The 26,788-nt window shown below is 35.9% G+C and overlaps 2 protein-coding genes across 3 annotated transcripts; one reads left to right on the top strand and one right to left on the bottom strand.

Moving 5' to 3' along the window:
- Positions 1-5,932: 5,932 nt before the first annotated feature.
- On the top strand, positions 5,933-6,955 carry LOC113275407 (ubiquitin carboxyl-terminal hydrolase 12-like). 2 transcript variants are annotated; one of them, XM_026524898.1, is made up of 3 exons: positions 5,933-6,177; positions 6,269-6,420; positions 6,523-6,955. In XM_026524898.1, the coding sequence occupies exons 1-3, from the start codon at positions 6,053-6,055 to the stop codon at positions 6,771-6,773; spliced, it is 528 nt and encodes a 175-aa protein (XP_026380683.1). In that variant the 5' UTR covers positions 5,933-6,052; the 3' UTR covers positions 6,774-6,955. The 2 variants fall into 2 exon arrangements, with proteins under 2 accessions (XP_026380683.1, XP_026380682.1); XM_026524897.1 differs by having other exon boundaries at positions 6,499-6,955.
- A 94-nt stretch (positions 6,956-7,049) lies between these two features.
- LOC113275406 (E3 ubiquitin-protein ligase RLIM-like) lies at positions 7,050-10,381 on the bottom strand. The gene is made up of 5 exons (XM_026524896.1): positions 9,582-10,381; positions 8,966-9,121; positions 7,827-7,925; positions 7,556-7,711; positions 7,050-7,414 (listed from the first exon to the last, which is right to left on the bottom strand). Exons 1-5 carry the CDS (start codon positions 10,203-10,205, stop codon positions 7,280-7,282), a joined length of 1,170 nt encoding a protein of 389 aa, XP_026380681.1. The 5' UTR covers positions 10,206-10,381; the 3' UTR covers positions 7,050-7,279.
- Positions 10,382-26,788: the final 16,407 nt, after the last annotated feature.

Raw genomic sequence — 26,788 nt, 5'->3', positions numbered from 1 at the left:
AATCCCAAAATTTCTTCGTATCAGACTTTGTGATTCTACAAGTTTATACTTGTGAGGTGAATAATAATCTAGGCTTCTCTTCGAGAGTCATAAGATCGGATTTCGAGGTTTGCTAGACTTTGTTTATTGCAGTCGATTTCCTACCTCACCTTGATCTTTGATCAGAACGGAAATCTCATATAGGATTATCTGTGGGGGAAATATTGGTTTAAAGTCTTCAATTGAGTTGAACTAACTCTTAGCATGTAAAGGACGCCAGCTAAGGGAATCAATTGCGCGGAGTCCTATTGGGATTCAGAAGGCGTAAGGAGCGCGACTGTAACTGAATTGTTGTGATGGTTTAATCGATCTCAACTACATTCCAGATCTAAGTTGTGATAGTAGGCTAGAGTCCGTAGTGGCTTAATACAGTTTGGTGTTCAAATCTGGACAAGGTCTCGGGGTTTTTCTGCGTTGGTGCTTTCCTCGTTAACAAAAATTTTGGTGTATGTGTTATTAGTTTTTCCGCATTATATTGTTTATCTTTGTAATTGAAATATCACAGGTTGTAAGTAAATCAATCAAAGTAGATATATTCATCCTTGTTTGTTGGATACGACTTGATTGATCTTGGATATTGATCTTTGGAATCGTCCAAGGACTTGTCTCTGTTACATTCTGATTGTGCGAGAAAGAGATATATGCTCTTCTTATCATTCCTGATCGAGATTCATTAAATTGTAACTCTCAGAATTGTAATTGAGTTTAGTCCATACAGGTTGCCTATGAAAAAGTTTGTAGTGTATTTTGGTACCCCCCACATTTTCACATCTTACTTTTTCTGTTGATGATCATGTCCTGAATACCAATAGTTCTGGATGATCCATGCAAAGCAACCCTCTTACTCAAAAAAACAAAAACAAAACAAGTCAGTCTATTGATTGAAGAAACTCACTCATTAAAGATTAATTTTCAACTGGAAAAATAACTTATGTTCAAAAAGTTTGATGGCATGGAACATGAACTAGAAAAGATGAGAAAGAAACAAATAAGGAGTAATAAACTTATTTATGATCTTAAAGTTCATAGGTCAAGAAATTATAATAAGAACAGTCAACATGTCTCCTCTAATACATTTACTGGCCAAATTCCTTCATCACAAGTCGTGAAGAATACCGACTCATCTGCAAAGATATGAAATCCTTGTATCAGTGTTCACTTTATAAAGAATGGAACTCATATGATCAATGTATTTTTAAAATCAGAAACCAGGGAATTCTTCTTCTCGGACTACTCAATCTTGGAAGAGGAATAGAGCTCAGAAATTGAGAGAGATGGTTCTTTCAAAGGAGATGGACTTGGTCATTCTTAGACTTCGAAGTTCTAAACAAGGGTAAAGAAACAAGTTGCGAAATAAGAAGAGAATCTCGAATCCCTCGGGTATTTCAGAACTCATTGATCCCTTGATACATAATAAGAGACATTATCTAAATAAGAATTTCTCAATGAGCTTCTTTTTCTTGAAAAACCTCATAACCTCTCACACAATGGGAGAGATTGCTCTCCAAATTGATCTTCTAGTTTGTTTTCTCCTTTTCCCTGGGTGAAAACTACAACCTAAAAAGGGTAGAATTCTCTGAATGAACTCTTTGAAAGATATCTTGCTTATAATTTCATAATTTTTCTAAAAAGTTGAGCCTTGCCCCTGGAGAGGTTTCTCACAGTACCTTCCATCATTTGTGTAATCATAATGTGTTGCGGATATTATGATTACTAAAAGGTCGACTCATAGTGTTTATCCTAGAAAATTAATTCTACAAGTTTGAATTTTTTAAACTCTGACTAAGGTAAGGGTAAAGGGGAAGGATCCGATGACATGGTTATAATAACATGGTGACGCCGTTTTTTCTACAAAACTCAAACGACAATGAATTTAAACTAATTTTTTGGTGACATATTCCTCTTATAAAACTATATATACAGTCCTACAAAAAATAGGTTTGAAGGAAGAAGGTGTTTATATCTTATAAGGCACCTTGATTCCGTAATTAGGATGAAAAAAAATCGTAAACTCTCGAAGTTTTAAATAGAGAAAGTCTCCTTCTTATACCTCCATAGAATTTCTTTCTTAAGATAAGGTTCCGAGTTCCTTTTATTACTTCATGTTTGTTTTTCCCGACCTGGGCTCTAAATCTGATTCGCGTCTGACTCAGGACGAGTTACATGTTGAGCGGTTTGTAATGGAAACTGCAAGATGAAACTTAGCTTATATAAAGACAACTCTCTTTATTGATGTTTAGAAAATCTCTCAAAACTAAACACAAGCTCTAATCTTGCTCATATGATCAACCACAACTTTGGTGATCATATATGTATAGAACTATGAATTCCTTTTCCTAGTCCTATTACCTTATTACATGTCTTTCCTTTTCTTAGAACTAGATGACTTCTAATTCCCTTATGATTACATCAATTTCCTAATTTTGTCCTAACCAGCTTGTTAGTGACTTCTATGTTGAAGTTAATCCAACATTCTCCCCCTTAAGATTCAACTGTGCTTGTGAGAAATCTTATACTCCTATTAATTTCCTCATTTCTTTAAACTTGATCCGAGCTAATGCCTTTATCAATATATCTTCCTTCTGCTCAGTTTCAGGTATGTGTTCTACGTTAATGACCTCCTTCTCGATGCATTCTCGTATGAAATGATACCTTTTGTGAATGTGTTTCGTCTTCCCATGAAACACTGGATTTTTAGTGAGTGCAATTGCAGACTTATTATCAATCTTGATGAGAACTTTTTCAGGTTCTCTTCCTTTGATTTCACCCAACAGTTCTTGAAGCCATATTGATTGTTTAGCTGCTTCTGTTGCAGCCATAAACTCAGCTTCACAGGATGAGAGGGCTACAATGTCTTGCTTCTGTGAACACCATGTAATAGGTGCTTCACCTAGATAAAATATATGACCAGTTGTACCTTTTCCATCATCTTGGTCAATATTATGACTGCTGTCACTATACCCAACAATTCCTTTTGATCCTCCTCGACCATACTTCAATCCACAGCTGATTGTTCCTCTTAGATATCTCAATATCTGCTTTATTACATCACCATGAGACTTGCGTGGACTCTGTATATAACGGCTTGCTACTCCCACAGAGAAAGCCAAGTCTGGTCTTGTGTGTAACAAGTATCTAAGGCATCCAACATTTCTTCTATAACTCGTTGGATCAATCTCAGCTTATTCTTGTGCCTTTGAAACTTTAAGTCCAAACTCCATTGGTATCTTAGTTGGATTACAAGTTTCAAGTCCTGCTTCTTTCAGAATTCTCCTTGCATAAGCTTCTTGTTTAATCTGAATCTCATCTACTCCTTGATGGACTTCTATGCCAAGGTAATAAGTGAGTTTTCCGAGGTCTGACATCTCAAACTTTGATGACATTTCTCTCTTGAACTCATTGATTACCTTAAGGGAGTTGCCAGTCAAAAATAGATCATCTACATAGACTGCAATCACAAGAAGCGTTCCCTTTTCTTCTCTTCTGTATACTGATGTTTCTTTAGAGCACTTAACAAATCTGATTTCTCTTAAGATTTGATCTAACTTTGTATTCCAGGCTCGAGGGGCTTGTCTTAGACGATATAGAGCTTTTGATAACTTATAAACCTTATGCTCTTGTCCTTTTACTTCAAAACCTTCTGGTTGTTCAACATACACATCTTCTCGCAATTCACCATGTAAGAATGTTGTCTTAACGTCTAAGTGGTGAATTTCCCATGAGTTTGATGCTGCCTCTGCAATTAATAAGCGTATTGTTTCAATTCTAGCAACTGGTGCAAAAACTTCATCAAAATCTATGCCCTATTCTTGTACATATCCTTTAGCTACAAGCCTTGCTTTGTATTTATTGACAGTACCATCAGCATTCCATTTTATTTTGAAGATCCACTTAAGACCAATCACTTTTACCCCACCTGGCTTATCAACTAGAAACCAAGTCTTGTTTCTGTTGATTGAAATAATTTCTTCTCTACATGCTTGTGTCCATTTAGTAGAGACCTTTGCTTCCTGAAAATTCCTTGGTTCATCATTAACAGAAAGTAGCATAATCTCACATTCTTCTGCAGCTTGAAGAACATAATCCTCCAGATACTGTGGCTTTTTTATCTGTCTTGTTGATTTTCGCAGTGGAATGGGTTGAGTTATTTCATCGATCTCCTCTTCTTCTTCTTCTTCTTCTTCTACTTCTTCGTTATTCTCAGTGTTTTCATTATTCTCTTCTTCTTCTTGATTAACATCATTGTTTCCATTGGTATTGATGATTATGGGTCCTTCGCCTTCATCAATTACTTGACCCCATCTCATGTAAAACATTCCTGGATCCCTACTTGGTCCATCATTAGTTTCTTTCCAGTTCCAATGTGTTGTCTCATCAAACACCACGTCGCGACTTACTACCACTCTGAATGTTGTTGCTTTTGGAAAACCTTGACGCGTTTGTTTCCCAACTAAACATGATTCACAGATCCTTGATTCATCATTTATTTGTGGTGGCCCTCGAACCATCTTGTCCAATTGTTAGGATTTTCAAGGACCGCCGGACCCTACTTCTGGGCCGGACCACATAGCACCGATATTGTCCCCACTTAACCACCTGTTGTAGCAGGTGTGGGATTTTAATCTAAAAGGCCTCGGTGCTATGTAAAGGAGATGCCCAAGCTTATTAGACACCATATGTACTTCCTCTTATTCCATGTGGGACTATCCTAGCTATATATATGTGGTTTACATCGCGCCACATACTCCAACAATCTCCACCTTGGCGAGATTAAACCACCTCACCAATCCAATCATACTCCACCATATGATCATCGTCCGTATATGTTACCCATCGAACATGATTATTGTCACTACGCGCCCTGGAACCCTACTCCACCTTGAGTTAATGGGAAGGCTAGCACTAACTCCACCTTAAGCACAACCTTGCCCATCATAGAACCATGCTCCACCTAAGTTAATGGGGTGCGGCATTAACTCCACCTTGAGCACCAGCTCTACCTTGGGCCTTGCCTGCTCCACGTGCGCCGTACCGGGTGACATCCACAACCACTTCTCCGTTCGGACAGTAGCCCCAACCATAGGCTCTGATACCAGTTGATGGCAACTGCAAGATGAAACTTAGCTTATATAAAGACAACTCTCTTTATTGATGTTTAGAAAATCTCTCAAAACTAAACACAAGCTCTAATCTTGCTCAAATGATCAACCACAACTTTGGTGATCATATATATATATATAGAACTATGAATTCATTTTCCTAGTCCTATTACCTTATTACATGTCTTTCCTTTTCTTAGAACTAGATGACTTCTAATTCCCTTAGGATTACATCAATTTCCTAATCTTATCCTAACCAGCTTGTTAGTGATTTCTATGTTGAAGTTAATCCAACAGTTTGTTCTTTTCCTTATCAAAGTCCGACTTGGCTCATAGGTTTAGGCTTTTTTCTCTTTTGAAAGTGTCACAAGAAAGACTCCACAACCACATTTATAGATAATAGGATGGTTCTTGTCTATTGATGTTCTGTACTAGGAGTTTCCCATTTTTGTATACCCATGTGGTTGTTTAATCTTTTATATGGCTATATATCAATTTGAAGTTACTTTCACAAATTCAACATCTAATAATCCCCCACATAAAAACCATCCATCCTATCCCTAACCCTCTGGTATTATTAGGTAGCATTTTTAAGCAACAATTTTGTTTTTTGCTATTTAATATCTTTGAACTCTTCTTCTCACACTAGTGCAATGCCTTAAGAGGGAGTTTTCTTGGCCATGTAGTATTACTGCAATAAGTAATGCATCACCATCGAGCTTCAAAAATGGAACAAAAGGAGTTGGTAAGGACAGCTATATAAAACTTGGACTTGTATTTCATTTGGGTTATACAAGTGCATCACACAATTGCTACTTAACTTTGCCTCAAAACACCACTATTTCCCCACACAGTTGTAGCTCTACTAGTAGTTTTTCTTTATCAGTTGTTCAAGATTTATTGAAGGGTTAAGAATGGGAACTCAGATACTTGAACTTCCTTCAACCATGAATTTCATTTGGAAGATCCGCAACTTTTCTAAGTTGAACCACAAAGTTTCCCACTATTCTGATGTTTTCAGTGCTGGCGGTGCTAAATGGTATTCATTTTGTTTCTATAATCTTTCTGTTCAGTTTATCTTTTTCTTTTTTGATTAAGCCTCTCCATTCTTGCAATCTTTTTTTCAATAGGAAGGCAAGGATTTATCCCAAGGGATGTGGGGAAGTGTTTGATCACTTATCAATTTATCTTTACCGTGTGGACTCGTCCAGTTTCCCAGTGAATGTGGCATACACTTTTGCTATTACTGATCAAACTAATCCCGCTAATACGAAGACAGTTGGTAATCCTCTATCTTTTTTCTTGAGAAAAATGTGAATATATTCAGGGAATAACCAGCAGTTATTATGTTGGTTTGCAGCGGGTGAAAAACAATTTGTTTCAGGTACTAGAGAAGGAGCATGGGGTTATCCTAAATTTTTCCCTCTTAGTAAACTGCATGATTCCAAGAAGGGATATCTTGTAAATGATATTTGCGAGATTAAAATTGAGATAACTCGTAAAATCCCTGCAAATGCCAAGAAGCCTGTTAATGTTAAAGGAAAAGGAAAGCACTTGCCGCAGGCCAAATCCGTTGTCAAGTCCAATTCCGGGTATTCAATCACTTGGTTTGGTGTTCGTATTCAAAAGGATTAACCATTCCTAGATCTAAAGTTTAGATTATATACACCTATCAACATTTGGACTAACAAAAATGGTTTGCATCTAGCAAGGTCTGTTACTTAAAAGTTCTCTGATTTAATTTGGTATTTACAGTTTACTTATGTATGAAGTTAGAAATGTTACTAGGAAACTCAGAAATGCAGTTGATCGATGATGCAGTTTGGTCTAATCTGTGGCTTTCCCAGTCTCTATTAGTTTTTGAAACTTCTTCTGTTCTCAAATGCTAATATTAATCCAAGTAGTTGGATATGTTCAAGTATTCAGGTCTTATACAGCCTTCTTTAGTATTCCCAACTAAGAAAGTATCCAGGCAAAATTACACAACAAAGAAAATTCATGGCATGTGTAATTATTCACAAGAATTTGGGAATCTATACAAAACGGGGTGGAGGATAGATATATGATCTTAAGTAAGAAAACAAGAAAAAAGCAAATCATGGCGAAAGAAATAGTGTGAAAACAGTGTCATCGTATATAGCCTAGTATTGAGCCGTTACAGGGACCTTGCAAACAGGGCAAGCATTTTTCTGAAGAAGCCATTGTTTTATACAGCATATATGATAGTTATGGCCGCAATTGAGCTTACCCACTTCATCATCTGCTTCATATTCTTCCTGCAATAAACATATACATACACACCAATCAATGTTAGCACAAAGAATAGCTTTTTCAATGCACAGAGTTATCGATAATTGGAGCGGGAAATGGTGAGAATTATAAAGGAAAAATCATAGCAAGGTCAGAATGTAACATACTTGACAAATACTACATTTCCAGTTCATGTCGGTGAGAAAGCGAGATTGTAAAGCATCTAAGATAGAATGCTTTGTTTTCCTGAGACAGCGAGTTATTTCATCCTCTCTCAATCCAGTGCTTACATTACCAATGCTTTCTCCAAGGTCGAGCAATTCCTAATTAACAAAAAAAAAAAAATAGTATCAAATGGAGGAGATGCACTGAATCAAAAGAATCCGTCTACATAGTCAGTACTACTCATCTTTTTGGGTGAGGAGAGAGTTTGAATACCTCATATGTCATGTTATCCACATCGAGCCGTAAATCCCTGTATCGATCATGTCCACTAGATCTTCCTTCCAGCAACAGGCTATTTTGGAACATTAGTATCTGCAATGTTGCACAATAAGTTAAATACACAGCACTTGAATACAAAGTTTGTTCCTTGCATTTTTTATACTGTGTTTGTAGTCTTTGCTCAAATAACGGCGATTCAGTGATTCAAGAGCTTACAAACAACCTAAGTAATACAACATTCCACTGAACTTTTTCAAAGGGCTTAGAAACTGCAAAAGACCAACGCTCTGAGAAACTAAACCTGTACCTCCTAATTGATAGAACCATTTTTATTTACATGAGATATTTATTAATCTAAACAAATGCCATATGAAAACAGTTAAGCACTAACTACAACTATGGCAAATTTTAGACTGCATTACAACCCAATGATCTAGTTTTATTCTGGCCATAAATTCTTGATTAGACCAATGGTCAAACCGTTGAAGACTACAGATGTTCCTGGAAGTAATAATATGATGCGTTTATAAGAAGTTCCTCTCATAAAGCAATTCTCACCAGATACTAACATATATTGCCAACTATAAGAATGTTGATTAAACATTTCTGAGATATCTTACTACTCATCCAGCACCAGATCAATGATTAAATGCTTAAGTTTTCCCACATAACAAATAAATTTCATTATACTCAAAGCTTAGGTGTATTATTCCTTGTTCATAGCCAAGATTTTATTCTTCGGTTTTTTATGCATCTTCATAAGGTTGAAAGTTTTGGAGAAAGGCAAAAGGAACTTTTATTTGGTAGTTGTTGAGTTCTACCTGGTCATACTTGCTTGGACACGGTGAACTATAAGGGTGTAGGAGCAAACTCTAAAAAAGTATGCTAGACATGGCTCAAATGCTTAATATTCTTTACTTGAACAATAACTGCAGCCTTTAAGAAATGCAAAATGCTGTGGCGTAATTTCTTCTTCACTACTGCAAGTATCTTTTGATTAATCCAAAAGTACTAAGGCAAGCATTTATGCTTAACAACAAAATGAGGCTAGTGAATGACAATGTTGAACTGTATATCCACGCTTTTCTAAACTTTAAGATTTCTTAACAAACAACAAAACTTCCTAGTCTTACCTCTGAGATTCCTCCAGGAGAACCATGTCGGTAATGTCGGTGATGCCTAGCTCCAAAAACTTTAGACTCAATGTGAGATGGTTCCAAGTCAGATGGTGAATCCAAAATTGAAGATATCTGTTCAAGAGTGGCAGTTCTCCTCGAAATACAAGGACGCTGTAATCGACAACCAGTAAACAAGATTAGAATCTGCACTTCAATTAATATTGAACACACATATTCATCAAGTAATACAAAGAGAAAGGACTAATTGCAGAATAAGAAATCTGAGCAATGACATAAATTCCCAATTTAAACTAAAGAATGTCAAACTAATTCATTAAAACTATAATATACTTAATACCAAGAACAGCAAGACATTCTAAGATCTGCAGAAGAGAGTTGATTATCAAAATGGGACACAATAAAACCAGGAATCTTGAAAACCAGGTACAAAGCTTTAATGGGGTAAATCCATAACTAACCCATTAATTAAAAACAACATAACAGAATCAAAGAAAAAGGTGAAAACAAATTTCTTAAATTAACAAACAAACACAAATATAGCAAAATAAAGGACATCCCAAAATGAAAATTTACCAAAAATTGTAAAGAAAAATGAGAAAAGAACATTCACCTCTCTGTGAGTATTATGATTATTATTAGAAACCCTATCACCTCCTCCACCATTATTATCATTTCTTCCTCTAGACGACTGGTGGAGTGGTCTTCTTGAGACAACACAATCAACAGAAGCATCAGTATCAGCAGCAGAGAAAGCAATTCCAGGAGCACACCAAACATCAGGAACCACAACAAGTGGAGTTGGGTTTGGTTGTTTCTTTCTCTGTTTCTTTTTCCCAACTTTCTTGGCTTGCCAATCTGCTGATGTTCTAATAACAGTGGGAGCTGATACTTGATGTGAAGATGTTGATGCACATCCAAATCCTTTAAAAGAAGATGAAGAAGAAAGATTCTTCTTCTTTTTAGCATTATCCCTATTATCTTTCATATTGTTTGAAGAAGAAGAAGAAGAAGTACCATTACTGTTGTTGTTATTAATAAAAGTAGATAGAAAAATGGATGAAATAGTTGGTTTACAACGTGTGGATTGAAGAAGTGGAGAGATTTGTGGTGTTGGATCTGCTGATGAAGAAGAAGACGGTGAAATTGATTGGTTTCTTGGTCTTCTGCTGTTATACCTAATCTGTTCTTCTTGTTGAATCATTAAGTTCTTATCTTTAACCACAGAAGAAGACATTGTAATTATCTAGGAGGAACAGATGAAAAGAAGAAGAACCCAGAATCAAAATACTAGTCCGTAATCATATCAATAGTTGTTATTTCTCTGTGGTAGAGAAATCAACATACATTTATGATATGAATGAAGAGTGTTGTTTTTGTTGTTGTAGTCTGTGGATTTATTTACTTGTATTTTTGTGGAACAGACAAGCTGATTGTGTACCTACTATATAACTTAATACTAGATTTTATTTTTATTTTTTTCATCAAAACAAAATTGGATTTTTTTACCTTTTTTCTTTTTCACTTTGATCAGGACCTCTGTAATTGTCTAGATTTACTTTAAAAAGGGTTTGGTTTGATTGATTAATACTCCAGGACTCGAGGTATAGTAAAAGTTACAGCTTCATTTAATTATTTTTTATCTTCCTCTGCTCTGCTGGTTCTTGTCATCTGAAATCAACAGGCCGTTCCCATTTCACATTTCTCAATGAGCTCATTTCTGGTGTCTGAAATAGTTTAATAGGCAAATGCATTTACTGCATATGACAAACGCCCATTGTAGTGACTTTAAATCCAACAGCATCTTACTTCGACTAGTTTTCACAGCAACGAGAGGCCATCCATAGTGCAGTGGTGCTTGGCGCCAGCCTAGTTGCAAGCCAATAGTAAATTTTGGCGGGGGCGTCCATCCAAAAGCCTTATATAGCCGGTTTGGATAGCATTTCGGAAGTAGCTTTTTGATTTATATAAGTCGAAAAGTTTGAAGTCAGTTTGGCTGTCAAATTTCAAAACGATTTCTAGAAACCGAAAAGTCAACTTTTTATGAAGCAAAATAGTTTTACTTTTGACTTTGCTTCTGACTTCGACTTTGGGAGAAGTAGAAATCAGAAACAGATTTGTATCCAAACGCGCTATTAGAACCCAAGATCCAAGACTTCTAGCGCGTCTGGATACCAGTATTTCTGCTTTTCCAGAAACAGAAACAGAAGTCAGAAGCAAAACAATTTCGCTTCACAAAAATTAATTTTTTTTGACTTCCAGAAGTCGTTTTAGAATTCTATACTCAAACCAACTTCTTGTTTTTTGACTTCTAGAAGTCAAAAGTAACTTGTGAGTGTCCAAACGTGCTATTCAGTATATTTACAAGTTACCAGCAATTGAAACAGGATTGAAAATCTAGGTGGGCTAAACATTAAATTTCTAGGGGGTTATTATTTATTCTTTACAAAAACTACACATGAAAAAAGACTTTCCGATGATATTTAGAGATTTGGGGGTGGGTGGAACACCCCTCAATCACCATCCAGTTTTGTCACTGCAGGTTACGCATTATTTTTGAGGCAATTATCAATATCATGCGGAAGTTATGAGATCCATCACAAGATTTTTAGTCAGTAAGAGACGGTTTTGGAGGAGTTTGTTTAGGTGGCCAGTCATTTTTGGTTATATAAATTTGTAAAAAATCTTGAGAACAATCGTTTTTGAAGTTTTACCTCTCACAGTCTATGAACAGTGGTTTTCTTGTGAGTACACTGCAAGTTTAGCATGAGTTGATATGGAATTTGCAAATTGGTAATTGGGTAGATTTCATTTCAAGAAATAGGAAAATTTTGAAAGCTTCCTTTTTATCATTCATATGATCTCTAGCATTTTTTAGGTGACCGAAAGGAAAGGTGACCAAACCAAAAAGTAAAGCCAATTAAACTCGCAACTTTATTTCTAACTAAAGTAATGAATTAATGGTGGAACAAATTGACTACACATTACATTGATAAGTATTATCCTTAACGTGATAATTTGGATAGATTATGTCTAATGTTGGAATGATAAATAAATAAAACATACCATGTCTGCTTTTTCTTTATTGTCTTACTATTTTATAAGGCAACTAAAATTCTTAGAATCAAAAAAAGATTGGTGAACCGTTTAATTCCCCTCAAAACCGTCCGTTCACATTAAAAAAAAAATTCTTATGTTTCTGCTTTCGTGTTATACTTACTATTCCTTAAAAAGAGTTACTCTTTTTTTTTTTCGGTATATATAATTTTTGGAGATTTTAATCCACAGTTTTCCTTGCAACACCGATGAAGATTACTCAAATTTTGCGGTAAATTCTCCTGACCCAGTATTTCTCTCCCGTGTAGAATAGTATCCTCGTCTTTACTTGTAATGTATTCCCGGTCATATTTTCATTCATCAATTCTATGACCCAAATGGGAGAATTAGCTTGCTACTTGATTAGAGTAGAACCATGTGGTAACCATTTGTCCTCATAAATCCTAACCATAGCACCAGTCTACACCAATGTAAATGGACCACGGCAGTAAATTCTCTAATGATTTCAAATCCTGTGTGTGTGCATATCATAACCCACTGAAGTAATTGCAATCTGGTCGATTGTAATTGCCTCTTTTTTCTTCTTTGGTCATAGACTTGGGGACCTCATAAATATGGTCACTGTCAATGTACGTAAGTCTGTCAGAGTGTACCAACAAAACATGCAGTCCATGTCTAGTCTAGTAGCTTTTATCATCGCGTAATATGAGAACTACATTTTTGTTGCAATACGTCTTGATCGTAGATTACTCGTAGTTAGTTGTTACCACCAACAGCTATAGAATACAAATTCCGTCGACATATTTTGCCATAGAATGGCCACCCTGGGCCTTCTGCCGTTGGCACCTTGCATTATCATATTGTTTGGGTTCTTAGATAAAAATAATATCTCCCCTAAACTACTAGTCTAGAGAGACACTAGACTTCTGATGAAAGTGATTTGAATCCCATTAAAATATACATACACTGGACTATGGAGCTGTTGGGATGTCCATTTTATGGAATCTAATATTCTTGGAACCACCAACGAGGAGATTAAGACATAACAGAAAACAGGCAGCAAAAAGATCACCTAAAACTAAAAGCAATCAGATGAGATTAACTTAAACTAATCTTCTTATCAAAAAACATAAACTAATCTTCCCAATAATTATTTCACTTCTCTTGTTACGTATTTGGTCGTTGGGATTATTTTATGAGAACTTTTATATTCAAGGTTGAGTTAGTATTCAAAGACTATCCGGATGATCACTGTTCCAGTCTCTGGTCGGATCTGTTGAAACAGCAATCTCTGTAAAGTTGGCAATTGTTAAAGCATCAAGATTCTCAAAAGGAGCAGTGCATTTGTTGTGTGTGAAGCGTAAGAAAAATGCAACTGTACAGTTTACGTTGCTGCCTGCCATACTGGTATAAGGTAGGGACGGACGGACGTTCCAAATGTTTTGAGTCAATTGACCGCTAAGAAAGTAACTACTCAACCAATTTCACAGACTGTAAACTGGAAAGAATTTTCCACACAAACCGATAAAGTTAAAACATTGCCAACAAGCCAAGTACTGAACGAACTTCATGCATTTGTTTTGAGGCTTACACTTCACATTTTGTGACTTTGCAAAATGCAGCCTTAACAAAGTTTGCATGAGAGAGACTTACTTTCGGTGTTTGTTCAAATTAGCTAAAGAGACCATAAAACGGCTATGTCCTTTACTTTGTATACAAACATTCTTGTTTTAGAGATTGTTTGTTGCTTGGTCTTGTTTTAAAATGAGAAATGGTTGGATCGTTTGTTCCTTCTGGTTGACTAAGTATCTAACTTTGATACTCTTTCCCTTCCATGTTCCTAAGAGCAAAGGCTATGGGTAGTCTTCAAATGGAGACTAACTCGTTCAAATGAGCGAGGACTCAACCAAACGAACGAGAGAACCCACCATGTGCAAATCCAAAACAAAAAAAAGGACACTACACGGGAGACAGTCTCCCATGCAGTAAAAATAATTGTGAGTTTGGACCAGACAGGGGACTGTCCCTAGTCAAAAAAATAAAAATAAAAAATCATCCAAACGGGAGACTGTCCAGTCCCCCGTTTGATGCAAAAAAAAATTGCTACACGGGAGACATTCCCCCGTGTAGCTCTATTTTTCCTGACAGGGGACTGTTCCCCGTCTAGTGTTACACTCCCAACCACTCGTTCACCTGAACGAGTGCATAAACAGGTTTGGGAGAAAAGTGGGGTAAAGACTACCCATAACAGCCTCTAATATGCTCAAATTGGTAGTGCACTCCTTCATTTGAAAGAGTGACACTACCCATAACCCTTGCTCTAACCTCACTTCCTTTTTGACATTGTGGCAATTCTTGGGATTGTTCACTCATATACTGAGTGCAATGTAAGCGCTCGGTCTAGAAACCATGTTTATCTATAGGTTACATTGCAAACACTGAGAAGGCAAGGAATAACTCAAGTCGAATTCTTCAAAAAAACTGACAATCCATTAAGCTACAAAGAATTGAGACCAATTTGATGTCACATATCCTAGAGAGATCCCTGTAAGAGGTTCTTAATTTCTACACCAGTTATAAACTTGGATCTTCACTTGATGGATCACTTGATCTTCATCGGTTGTCGCATACTTGAAGAGAACATCATTTCTACTGTTCCATATGGTTCAAGTGATCACCGTCGGTAGAACTTCCCAAAGTACTTCACCAGCTGGGGAGAGATTATTTATTCTCCGGCCTTTAATTATAATATCTATGCAATTTGGCATTACCCAATCAATCCTTGCAAAAGACATAAAATGCTATACTTTTGTTGCAAAAGCGCAGTAGAACAATAAATGAGTTCGCCAGCTTTGCGACACAAAATACAACCATTGACCAGCAGTTTTCCTTTTTTGTAAAGAACATCTGGAGTAGCTATTTATCTATGGTATACCTTCCATAAGAAGAAACCAACTTTATGTGGCCAAGACCTCGACCAAATATTTAGATTCTTCGTCTCTAAATATCTCTCCTTTGCAAACCAAGAATAAGCATACTTTACCGTAAAGATCCTTTTTTTATCAATCTTCCAAGAAAGAGTGTCCTCTTCAGAGCCCACACAGATATCTTGGATACTTGAACTGAGGTCGGTGAATTCTTCAATTGGAGTGTTGGAGAGTCTTCTACTTCGCTGATTGCTTGATAGTCCAATTCTTAGAAGTAAATATGAGGATATTTCAGGTTAAAGGGTTGATTCCCAACCCAAGTATCTTCCCAAAATCTAATAGTATTTCCATCTCTCACATTCAGATTCGAGCAAAGCTTAAAACAGTTTAACATAGAATAAATACATTTCCAAACTCCGCACTTGTTGGGAGGTTTCGGCTTTTTGGTCGATCTTTCAAACTGGATTGTATCATATTTGGAGGCCATGGCTTTTCTCCATAAGGCTGTCTTTTCTTTATTAAAACGCCACCACCACTTTGAAATCAAGGCCATGTTCATATTCTTCAAGGATTTGATACCTAAGCCTCCTGGTTTGAGAGGAGCACGAGATTTCTTCCAAGACACATAGTGATAACCTTTTTTCGTTTATGAAGGGGTCCCATAAGAAATCTCTGATTACTTTCTCAAGATCTTTGATATACCTTTTGCAATGTTTTCCACAAAAAGGTCATACATGGATTCGAATTTGTAACCACATGTATGTGTGCTAGTTCAAGACCGTCACAATTATATCATTTTTCTTTTTCCGTAAAAGAGAGTACCTCAAATATTTAATAATAAACCGACTTGGGTAGATCGAAATCGTTACAGAGTTTGTTCAAGTTCATCATACAATTATTAAGATTAGAAAAAATCCTTTAATTCTTAACCGTCAAACCTATCCTACCAGACTCATCGATTATTTCAGAGTTCCAAGAAGACAATATCACATTAAGATGCCAAATTGATTTTGTTTCGAACCAAGCTACACCAATTTCCAACACTGCATCTAGCGTTGATTGAATCATCTGAAGATCCAACCATGGTTTTTTTAAAATATGTAACCTAAAGGGAAACACTATATCAGAAATTTTGATTTCGGCAATCAAGGTAGCAGAATGTTTGATTCCACCGAGACATAATTTGGTCGCGAATCTCCGTTGACTCACCCCGGAATTTGGAAGGAACTTGCCAGAAATCTCGGTTGAAGTTCATTTATCTTGTGCTTCTAGTTTGAAATTTGTATGGATTTTGGGTTTTCTACTATTTTGAATGAAGACTTGTGTTTTTTTTTTAATTGGTGATATTTCATTATTCCTTTATACATCTTAACAAGTACAATGCATGAAAAATGTTCAATATACATACTGCAGGTATAAGTAGTTACTCCGAGACTTCAATCTCCCTGAGAAAGTTGTCCCTGTGCATAGGTCCCAACCGAGAAAGACCGAAATCTGGAATTCACTACATTGGTCAGGAGGTCAAATATGTTTTGCTTGAAACCAAACAAAACTGGTTTGCATCATTTCACATGGCAACGATGGCCTCTTAAAAAGATCCAACCAAGTATTTCCTAATACATATGAATCTAAGATACATGAGCCAAAGAAACCAAAAGAACAACATCTAAAGTATCATTGGTATTCTGAATCGGTCTGAATCCACCTGAATCGATAATTGAGTCTTGGTGGTACTTTAGCAGTTGATGAACTTGACTTTGAAACTATTGTTGATTTCGGTGTTGCTGTAATTGAAGTAAGACTTGTAGTTGCAGTATGCTTTGTTCTTTGGACAAGATCTAACAACCTTGTCTTGATAATCATCAACTTTGAAGAACAAAAATACCAGCGGCAATAATTCTTGCAGACCTAATAAATAACATGAAAAATTAAAACAAAATAACAATATCTAAAAACTAAAGCAAGGAAGATGGAAAATTAGCTAACAGAGACTAGGATGATTTGGTTCTGCTAAGATCCGCTTCATATTTGATCAAGGAAAATTCCAATAGCAAAAATAAATTATGCTATTGGAGAAGGAGAAACAGAAAGGAGGGATGTATCATGATCTCCCATTAGGTATGTAATATATTACAGACATATCATAAGCGTCGATATTATTATTTTTTATAGGAAAAAAACTTTATTAATTTTGAAAAAATTCACGTTTAAGAGGAGGAATGTTGGAGAAACTTTTATCCATTCTCCAGACTTAGAATGCATTCTACAAAGTTTGACAGCTAAATCTGCGATAGAAGTGCATTCTCTATTAATAAACTCAAACTTAATAAAATTGAAATTTTTTGCTAACATCTGACAATCATATTGAATAGGTTTACTAAACCAACTAGTTCGGTTATCTTTTTTTTTTAAGGTAAGACATAACATTCTTTACATCATTCCCAACACAAATACTTACAAAGTGCTTGATTCTCATCCAATTCAAAACTATAAACATTGTCATGCTTTCAGATTTTTCAGGATTTCTAGCTATCTCAATGATTTTACTACATCATTAGAACTTTCTTGCAGTATCAGTTATCACAATCCCCATACCAGTATGGATAGAGTCTCTTCATAGGAACCATCATAATGTACTAACATACAATCTTGATGAAGATTCTTATTTGAATGAGAATAAGAAGTCACAATAATACTCTGATGAGAATGGTTATTGTTGACATTCATAAAACTTGTAGAATTGTTAGAAAGGGTGACTGTCATTCTTGAAGAATGTAGATGATTAAGTTGTTTTCCCTGGAAATGACAAAAAATATTTGTCTCTCCATACACACCAAGTAGTTGTAAAGATATAACATATTTGATCCTTGTTATGACCACTGGTAATCCATGTTCAAATACAATCATGAATATTAAAAATTGCGCCTACATCTTGTAAAACTACAATACCAAATGGGAAGCAACGCATGTTGCTCTAAAGAAATTACAATGGAGTAATAAATGTTCAACACTCTTAGGAATGCTAGAATCACACATGTTGCAAAGTGTATCCTGGTTAGGAATAGACCTAAATAGTCTAACTTTGTTTGGAAAGATATTTTCGAAACATTTCTGAATAAAAGTTGAATCTAATTAAGGTAGCACAGGGAATTCCAGATAACCTTATAGACGAGATTTCCAGGGTTATTATGGTTTGGAAGATCATCAATAAGGAGTTAAAAATAAGATTAATAGTGGTGAAAGGACATATAATTCTACCCTCTCCTGAAATCGAGATTCTAGTTTTCAGAATTTGTTGGTTGTTTATACCAGTGAAATTAGCTTAAACTAAATATTGCTTCCAAAATTTAGTTTCTTATTTGATAAAACTAGTAGAAGAAAGATTAGGATTAGGATATGAGTTGCAGAGCGGGTGAGTAGCATTAGGTACCCAGTTGTCTATGAATGCATTAGTGTTATTGACATTTATGATTTCCCAAAAGGCATTTTGAGAGATAATTTAAACTCATCTCGAAATATCAAATGTGTATAATGTAAAGTTTGTACAACTATACGACTTAGTCTCAATATGAGATATAATAGAATAGACTTTTAAGTGATAGATGAGTTCAAGTCTCCACATACATTTTATTGATGAAGTTCCTCCAAACTCCCCTTAATAGATCTTCGTCTTCAATCGATGGACGTTGTGAAGTCTAAATCTCAACTACACATTCTATCCTAATCCGAGACATATTTATAAGTAGACTAGAAATTAAGACTTATAGTTTTGACAACTAAACTTGACAAACAAACTTGAGATAGCAATGCTTGCAAGTTCGAACGAGCAGTGCTCTAACAACACATGGTATTACTTGTGATCGGTCACACCAGTTACCAGGACCGGTTACACCAATTACAAGGATCGGTCACACATAATCATGACCAGTCACACCAATTATTAAGATCGGTCACATCAATTACAAGGACCGATCATACCATCACATGGTGATTACTTAGGATCGCTTACACCAATTATCAAAACCAGTCATACCAAATCATAAGTCACGCATTTTTATTAGTTATACCAAGATATATAACGAAGTTAAGATAGGTTCTACCATCTCACACATATTGGTCATCCAAAGATTTGCAATGAATAGCTGGACCAATAAGCCTAATAATTTCCCTTTCGATTCATGAAACAAGTTCATGAATGCACTTCCTTTAAACAAATATAAAACATTGTTTCCTAGGATGAAATCTTCACCATAACACATTCACATAATCATAACAATATATATAAGATTATGTTGTCGTCATATCTACGAAGTTCAAAAGATAAGCATTATACTTTGTAGTATAATTCCCTAATACTATGAGCATACTATTATGATCGTGTCACATCACTAGAGTATTATATAATATGTACATTATATACAACTTCACAGTTATGTTTTCAATATAGCACGACTTGAAAGATGCGTTAGGAATGAAACAGTTCAAGTCAATATTACTAACCTCAAGTGGAAGGATGATGTCGTCGTTGTAGTTCATTACTTCTTCAGGTCTTCAGAGTAATACTTGTATGTCTCAACATTCCTAGACTATCTATTCTAACCTAAACGAAGTTGACTCTAGTATTTAATCAAGCGACTTTATATGAGTTTTCATACTAGAATATGACAACCAAACTTGACATACGAACGCTTGGTGAGTTCAACTGAGCTATGCTCTAACATAATACCACAATGCCATTGCAAAATAATTATGAATGTGCTGGTAATAACGCCGGAAAGCCACAACACCATGAAATGCGAGCACTACAACGATATCCATAACTCATGGCCACAATGCTAGCATCACAACGCCAACATATTCACGATGCTAGATCAAGGCTAGCGCCGAGAATCTTGACCACCTTATCCTAATGCCAGCGTCAGCGATATAGACAACACTAGTCTAGTCTAGTTCTAATGCTAACTTCTTCCATGGCGCAGCGCCAACCTACCTCATGATTTTAGCCTAGTGCGAGTCCCAGCTATTTTACGATGCTGACCTAAATTTCAGTGCCAACCTATCTCACAGTGTTAGCCTAGTGTTATCTCCATATATTTCACGGCGTTGGGCTAATTCTAGCGCAACTTAATCTTACGGAGTTATCCTAATGCAAGCTCAAGATATCCTCACGGGCACATGACTAATGCCATATCCAAAAATTATCACGGTTATACTGGCCTTACTCTACTGAAACTAATATTAGTTGGCACCTTCTTTGTGGTGTAGTAAAAAATTCTTCATCTTGCTTATATACATGTCTCTCAATGTCTGAGTTACCTCTTAGTCCCTTATCCACAAATATTCAACAGACGAGCCTTTCAGTTGAGCTCATTCAAATGCAAACATCTGGTAATTCACACTGACACGAGGTACCAGAATTACTCATACGCCCACGACTGCTATTATCAAGTCTCAAGTATCAACACTCAATAATACAAATAGTTTATTCTAGGACTTACTAAATTTCAACAAGTCATTGATGGACTTGTTATTTTTTCTAGGCTCAACACTGGTCAGTCTACTTAACTAAGTAGTGAACTGAGCATCTCGCCTCACTAATTAAGTAAGTCATTATTAAGACTTGACCAATAAATCAGTACTTGAATCATACTATTAAAATCTATACGAGACATAAAAATACGTCACAAGGGGATACTCACTAGGGTATTGGTACGATGGTGCTTGGCACATATGGTGTAATTATAAACTAATGAGAACATAATAAGCCGGGAAAAAGTTGTTGAGACGAGGGAATAACAGGAATATGGTTTCTAGAATCTTCCATACATACATGGGCATGATTTCAACCATTTTCCCCACTCCTCCGCCTCTTGCACCTTGTACGAGATCATTAGCGTGAGCTCAACACTATATATAGATGTCTTCAACCATTTCAAGATGGTCAGAGGTTTGTTGGATCCATAACAGACTATCATAAATAGTCTTCACAAAAATCTTTCATAAAGATGATCTGAGGTTTCTCCTCCTTTGAGACGAAAATAAGGCTGGAACGACCATCTTTTGGCTTAGCTAGCCTTGTACTATTTTTATTTCTCGAATCTTATATACTCCTACATTATATTATTGTTAGAGCACTGTTCGGTCGAACTCGCATGCGTTGCTATCTCAAGCATGTTTGTCAATGTTAGTGATCAAAATTATAAGTCTTGATTTCTAGCCTATTTATAGATGTCTCGGACTAGGACATAGATAGTGTAGTTGAGCTTAGATTTCATAGAGTTCATCATTTGAAGACGAAGAACTATTAAGGGGAGCTTGTGGAACTTCTTTGAGAAAAGGTATGTGGAGACTTGAACTCATCTATCACTTGCAAAGTCTATTTATACCATCTCCTATATTGAGACATAAGTCGTGTTAAGATATAGTTTTCTCTATACACATTTGAGATTTCGAGCTGAGTATATCTCGCTTACATATTTCTCGAAATATGTGTTGATAAGTTTTCGCTTCGACCAAGTTCATCTTATATCATGAGAAAATTTCCGAGCAACATCTTACATGGTTCGTGTGATACAATCATTTGATGTAGGCTTGGAATGTTTCGATAATGGTTATTTCAATATCTTGAAAATTGCTTTGATGCTAATAGTGTGTGAAAACGGATATTGTCATTATTTTTAGAGCATTGATCATTCGAACTCGCATACGTTGCTAACTCAAGCATGTTTGTCAATGTTAGTGATCAAAACTATAAGTCTTGATTTCTAGCCTATTTATAAATGTCTCAGACTAGGACATAGATAGTGTAGTTGAGCTTAGATCTCTCGGCGTTCATCATTTGAAGATGAAGAACTACTAAGGGGAGCTTGTGGAACTGCATCAACAAAAGGTATGTGGAGACTTAAACTCATCTATCACTTGGAAAGTCTATTTCTACTCTATCACCTATATTGAGACATAAGTCGTGTTACGATATAGTTTTCTATTATGCACACGAGCTGAGTTTATCTCGCTTATATATTTCTCGAATATGTGTTGGCAAGCTTTCTCTTTAGCTATATTCATCTTACATTCGTGACGAAAGTTCGAATAAGATCATATGAAAATTTCCGAGTTACATCTAGCATGGTTTGTGTGATACAATCATTTGGTGTTTCCTTGGTATGTTTCATTATGATAATTTCAATAATTTGAAAATTGCTTTGACGAAAAATGGTTTGTGAAAAACAACAATATAACGTCCTCTAAGAAAGTTTCAATGATTGAAATTAAGAGTTGATGATATAACCATCCTTGGATATAAGCATATATAGTGTGTTCGCACATTAGTGTATAAATCCATAAACCGGGAACCAAGTGTATGCATATGTGTGTATACAAAATTGGTGAAGGAGACAGCATAAGGAATGCAATCCGTACGCATACTGGCAGAAGTTTTCGAACCGAAAATATCTGTTGTGTTTAGGAATTACAAACTCCTAAACTAGTCACCTTAAGTATGCGTACCCGTACACATACTAGAGGAAGTTTTTGAACCGAAAATATCTATTGAGTTTGGGAATTACAAACTCCTAAATTAGTCACCTTAAGTATGCGTACTCGTACGCATACTGGCAGAAGTTTTCCAACCGAGAATTTTTGCTGAGTTTGGAAATTTAACAAACTCAAATCCGGTTGCTTAAGTACGCATACTTAAGCTGGTTATTTTGTCAAATCATGAACTTAAACATTTAAATCTTAAGGAATGCAATCTTTGGAAACCGTGGCTATAATGTTCATGATTGATTCAAGTGAATCAAATCGATTTGGTTTCAATTGTGTCTTCTATACAATTGAACAACTCTTTAACTAGTTTCATTTGAGTCATTTGAAATAGTTATGGATAAGATGAATAAGGTTAATGTGAGAGTAATCATATGACTAACTTCGGTTGACCATTGTTGAGCCAACATGACTATACACGTTTGGGCACGGTTACACAAACCTAAATGAGGGTACATTTCATTTGTGTGTAACAAGCTAAGTTCGATCTAACGGTTGAAAGATATTATCTTGGTTGAATCAGGTTTTTTCATCTAACGGTGATTATTGAATGCTTTGTCACCAAGGTAGCTTGGATTGCAACCTTGATTTGAAAACTATATAAAGGAGAACTCTAGCAACTGGGAAACCTAATCCCCACACCTTCTGTGTGATACTAGTTGTATATATAGAGTCGATTATCCTTTAACCTTAGGTTTTCCTAAACCTTGTAGGGTAACGACTTGAAGACTTCATTGGGATTGTGAATCCAGACCGATACTACTTCTCTTGTAGTTGTGTGATCCGATCTTGTTGTTTCTATCGTTCGAGTACAATTGTAAAATTGGCTTGAGATATATTTCTCCGATAGGCAAGATAAAAAGTTAGTCACAAACATCTTCGTCTTATCATTTGTGATTCCTTAATATCTAGTTTCGCCATCATACGATTTAGATTATTGTGAGGTGATTGATAATACTAGGATGTTCTTCGGGAATATAAGTGTGGTTTATCAATTGGTTCTTGTTCACCTTGATTTATCAAAATACGGAATAAAAACTCTTGGGTATTTCTGTGGGAGACAGATTTATTCAATCATATAGACTTTTAAGTGTGAGACAGATTTTTTTATCAAGTCTTGGACTTTGGGTCGTAGCAACTCTTGGTTGTGGGTGAGATCAGCTAAGGGAATCAAGTGCGTAGTATCCTGCTGGGATCAGAGACGTAAGGAGCGCAACTGTACCTTGAATCAGTGTGAGATTGATTAGGGTTCAACTACAGTCCAGTCCGAAGTTAATTGGTAGTAGGCTAGTGACTGTAGCGACTTAATACAGTGTGGTGTTCAAACTGGACTAGGTCCCAGGTTTTTCTGCATTTGCGGTTTCCTCGTTAACAAAATTCTGGTGTCTGTGTTATTTCTTTTCCGCATTATATTTTGTTATATAATTGAAATATCACAGCTTGTGTGTTTAAATCAATCAATTAGAATATCCAACCTTTGGTTGTTGATTTACATTGATTGACACTTGGATATTGGTCTTTGGTACCATCCAAGTTATCTCTCTTGTATTTAATTAGACTCGCAGATTTCTGTTTGCTTGAGTAAGAATTAAATAAAGAGATCGAGATATTACACTCTTTGATATACTTTATTCTAGATTGAGTCTTACTGTCTAGTTGATTCTCTAGAAAGTGTATTGGATTAAGTCCTCTCAGATTTCCAAACGAATCGTTGGGTGTGGTTGTTAGACCCCCGCATTTTCAATTGGTATTAGAGCAGGCAAACACATTAAAGACCTAATAAGTCTGTGTTTGTAGCGATCTGATGACGGAAAATATCGTCTCTAAAAACGCTTCACCAGAATAACATAATCTCAACATCAAGCATGTTCTTGTTGTCATTGCTAAGGTTGAGAATCTTGATTCAAAAAACCTCATCAATTTTCTTTATTTCAAGAAACATCACTTGATAAGAATAATTGAGAGTCTTAATTGAGAAAGTCGAATCAAAAAATCTGAGATTCAAGAATGCTCTGAAGAGGTAAATAATCTCCAAAAGAAGTTAGATGAACAAATCCAGATCAACTCTGACCTTGTTTCAGAAATTGCAAAACTTAAGGATTTGAAATCAGTAAAATCATCTTCAATGGATTCGATTAATTCCTCTAATTCTTTGTTGAAGAATTTTCGTAAGTCAGACGATAAACGAGGCCTAGGCTTTGTGAAACCTGTTCGTGCTCAGAATTCTTAGAACAAGATTAACGATATTGGGACTTTTTTTTTTTTGTGGTTCTTGTAATCACTTTCAACATTCATGTTTATCTTTTAAGAAAAGATTAAAAGTTGCGAGTGATCTTCATAAGAAAGCTTTACAACTTGTGTCTCCTCTTAAAATACAATCTATACGAAAACCTAACTTGGTTAGTAGTACTATCATGGGATCTTTTGATCTAAAGTCAACATCACCCTTTCAATGGTTCCTTGATAGCGGATGTAGAAGGAACATGACTGGAGACTTCTCGTGGTTTATCAACATAAGCGACTTTGATGGTGGACCAGTAACTTTTGGAGATGGAAGTTGTTGCTACATAAGTAAGAAGGGGACGATCAAATTACTCGGTGTTCTTAAAATACATTATGTCGTATTCGTTAAAGGTATGACTGCTAATCTCCTTTCTATTAGTCAAATTTGCGACAAAGGCCATAAATTTGTCTTCAATGCTAAAGGGTGTGACAATGTCGGTAAATATGGAAAAGTTATTTTTCAAGGATCACGTGGAAAAAATAACTGCTATCTTCTTGATACTCAGTTCAATAATTTTTGCAATTTGACTAAGGTGGAATCTACACATATTTGGCATGAGCATTTTGGTCACATCAATTATCGTCTCCTAACTAAGATCATTAACAAAGAACTTGTTAGAGGCGTTCCCAAAATCAATGTCAAGGTTGAAGGTGTATGTGGTGCCTGTCAAAAGGGTAAACAAACAAAATTTCCACACAAATCATCTCAAGGTATTCTCACCACAGATCCACTTGATTTAATTCATATGGATCTCTTCGTCCCAATTCAACAGTCTACTATGGCTGAGAAGAAATATGCTTTGGTTATGGTGGATGATTACACCAGATTCACTTGGGTGGCTTTTCTTGCTCACAAGAATGAAACTCTAAGTGAATTCAAGATTATTGTGAATAGAATCCATAATGAACAAGGTCACAAACTAAAAAAAAATTAGAAGCGACCGTGATACTGAATTCAAAGACACCAAAGTATTTGAATATTGTAATTCTCTGGGAATTATTCAATAATACTCACCATTTATTACTCCACAAGCAAATGGAGTTGCAGAAAGGAAGAATAGAAACATTCAGGAAATGGCAAGAGTAATGCTCCATAACAAAAACTTACCGTTAAGGTTTTGGGGTGAGGCGGTCTTTACGGCTTGCTACTTGATCAATCGTGTTTATCTACGGTCAAAGACCTTAAACACTCCCTATGAGTTGTGGTATGGTAAGAAACCCAACTTACACTATCTTAAAGTGTTCGGCAGCAAGTGCTACATTCTAAAGGACCGTGAATAAAAAGGGAAATTTGATTCAAAAAGCGATGAAGATATTTTTCTTGGCTATGCATCTGACAGTCGTGGTTTTCGAGTTTTTAATCTCATAACCCAAGTCATGATGGAATCTGCTAATGTTATTATTGATGATTTAAGTAATTTTCATCATGATGACTCTCCTGTTGAATTGTTTCCTACTGAGACAATTGAGAATGTCAAAGAAACGTCAGAATCAGTAAAAGTTGTTCCAACAGTTGCTGATCCGGAAGTTTCTAGTGATGAGGAGAAAAGCTCTAGTCAATCCATTCCTATTGAACAAGAACGTGTTCCTCCACGACATCGTTGGGTTCAATGGAATCATGATACCAACAATATCATTGGGGAAAGGGAATATACTGCTAAGACGAGAGGTCAACTTCAAAATATTTGCAATTTTGGTTGTTATCTGTCGCAAGTAGAACCTAGAAATATTGATGAAGCTCTTAGAGATCCCCATTGGGTGAATGCTATGCATGAAGAGCTAAATCAATTTCAAAGATAAGACGTATGGGTACTCGTACCCTGTCCACCCAACATCAATATTGTTGGAACCAAATGGATATTTAAGAACAAGTCTGATGAGTTTGGCACCATTGCCGGAAACAAAGCTAGACTTGTCGCTCAAGGACACTCAAAGATTGAAGGAATCGACTTTGACGAAACCTTTGTTCCTGTGGCACGCCTCGAGTCCATTCGGTTGTTATTAGCTCATG

The sequence above is a fragment of the Papaver somniferum genome, chromosome 4 (assembly GCF_003573695.1).
Source record: "Papaver somniferum cultivar HN1 chromosome 4, ASM357369v1, whole genome shotgun sequence".
Taxonomy (NCBI): Eukaryota; Viridiplantae; Streptophyta; class Magnoliopsida; order Ranunculales; family Papaveraceae; genus Papaver; species Papaver somniferum.
Note: the sequence above shows the minus strand (reverse complement) of the source record. Positions and strands in the feature narration are given on the sequence as shown.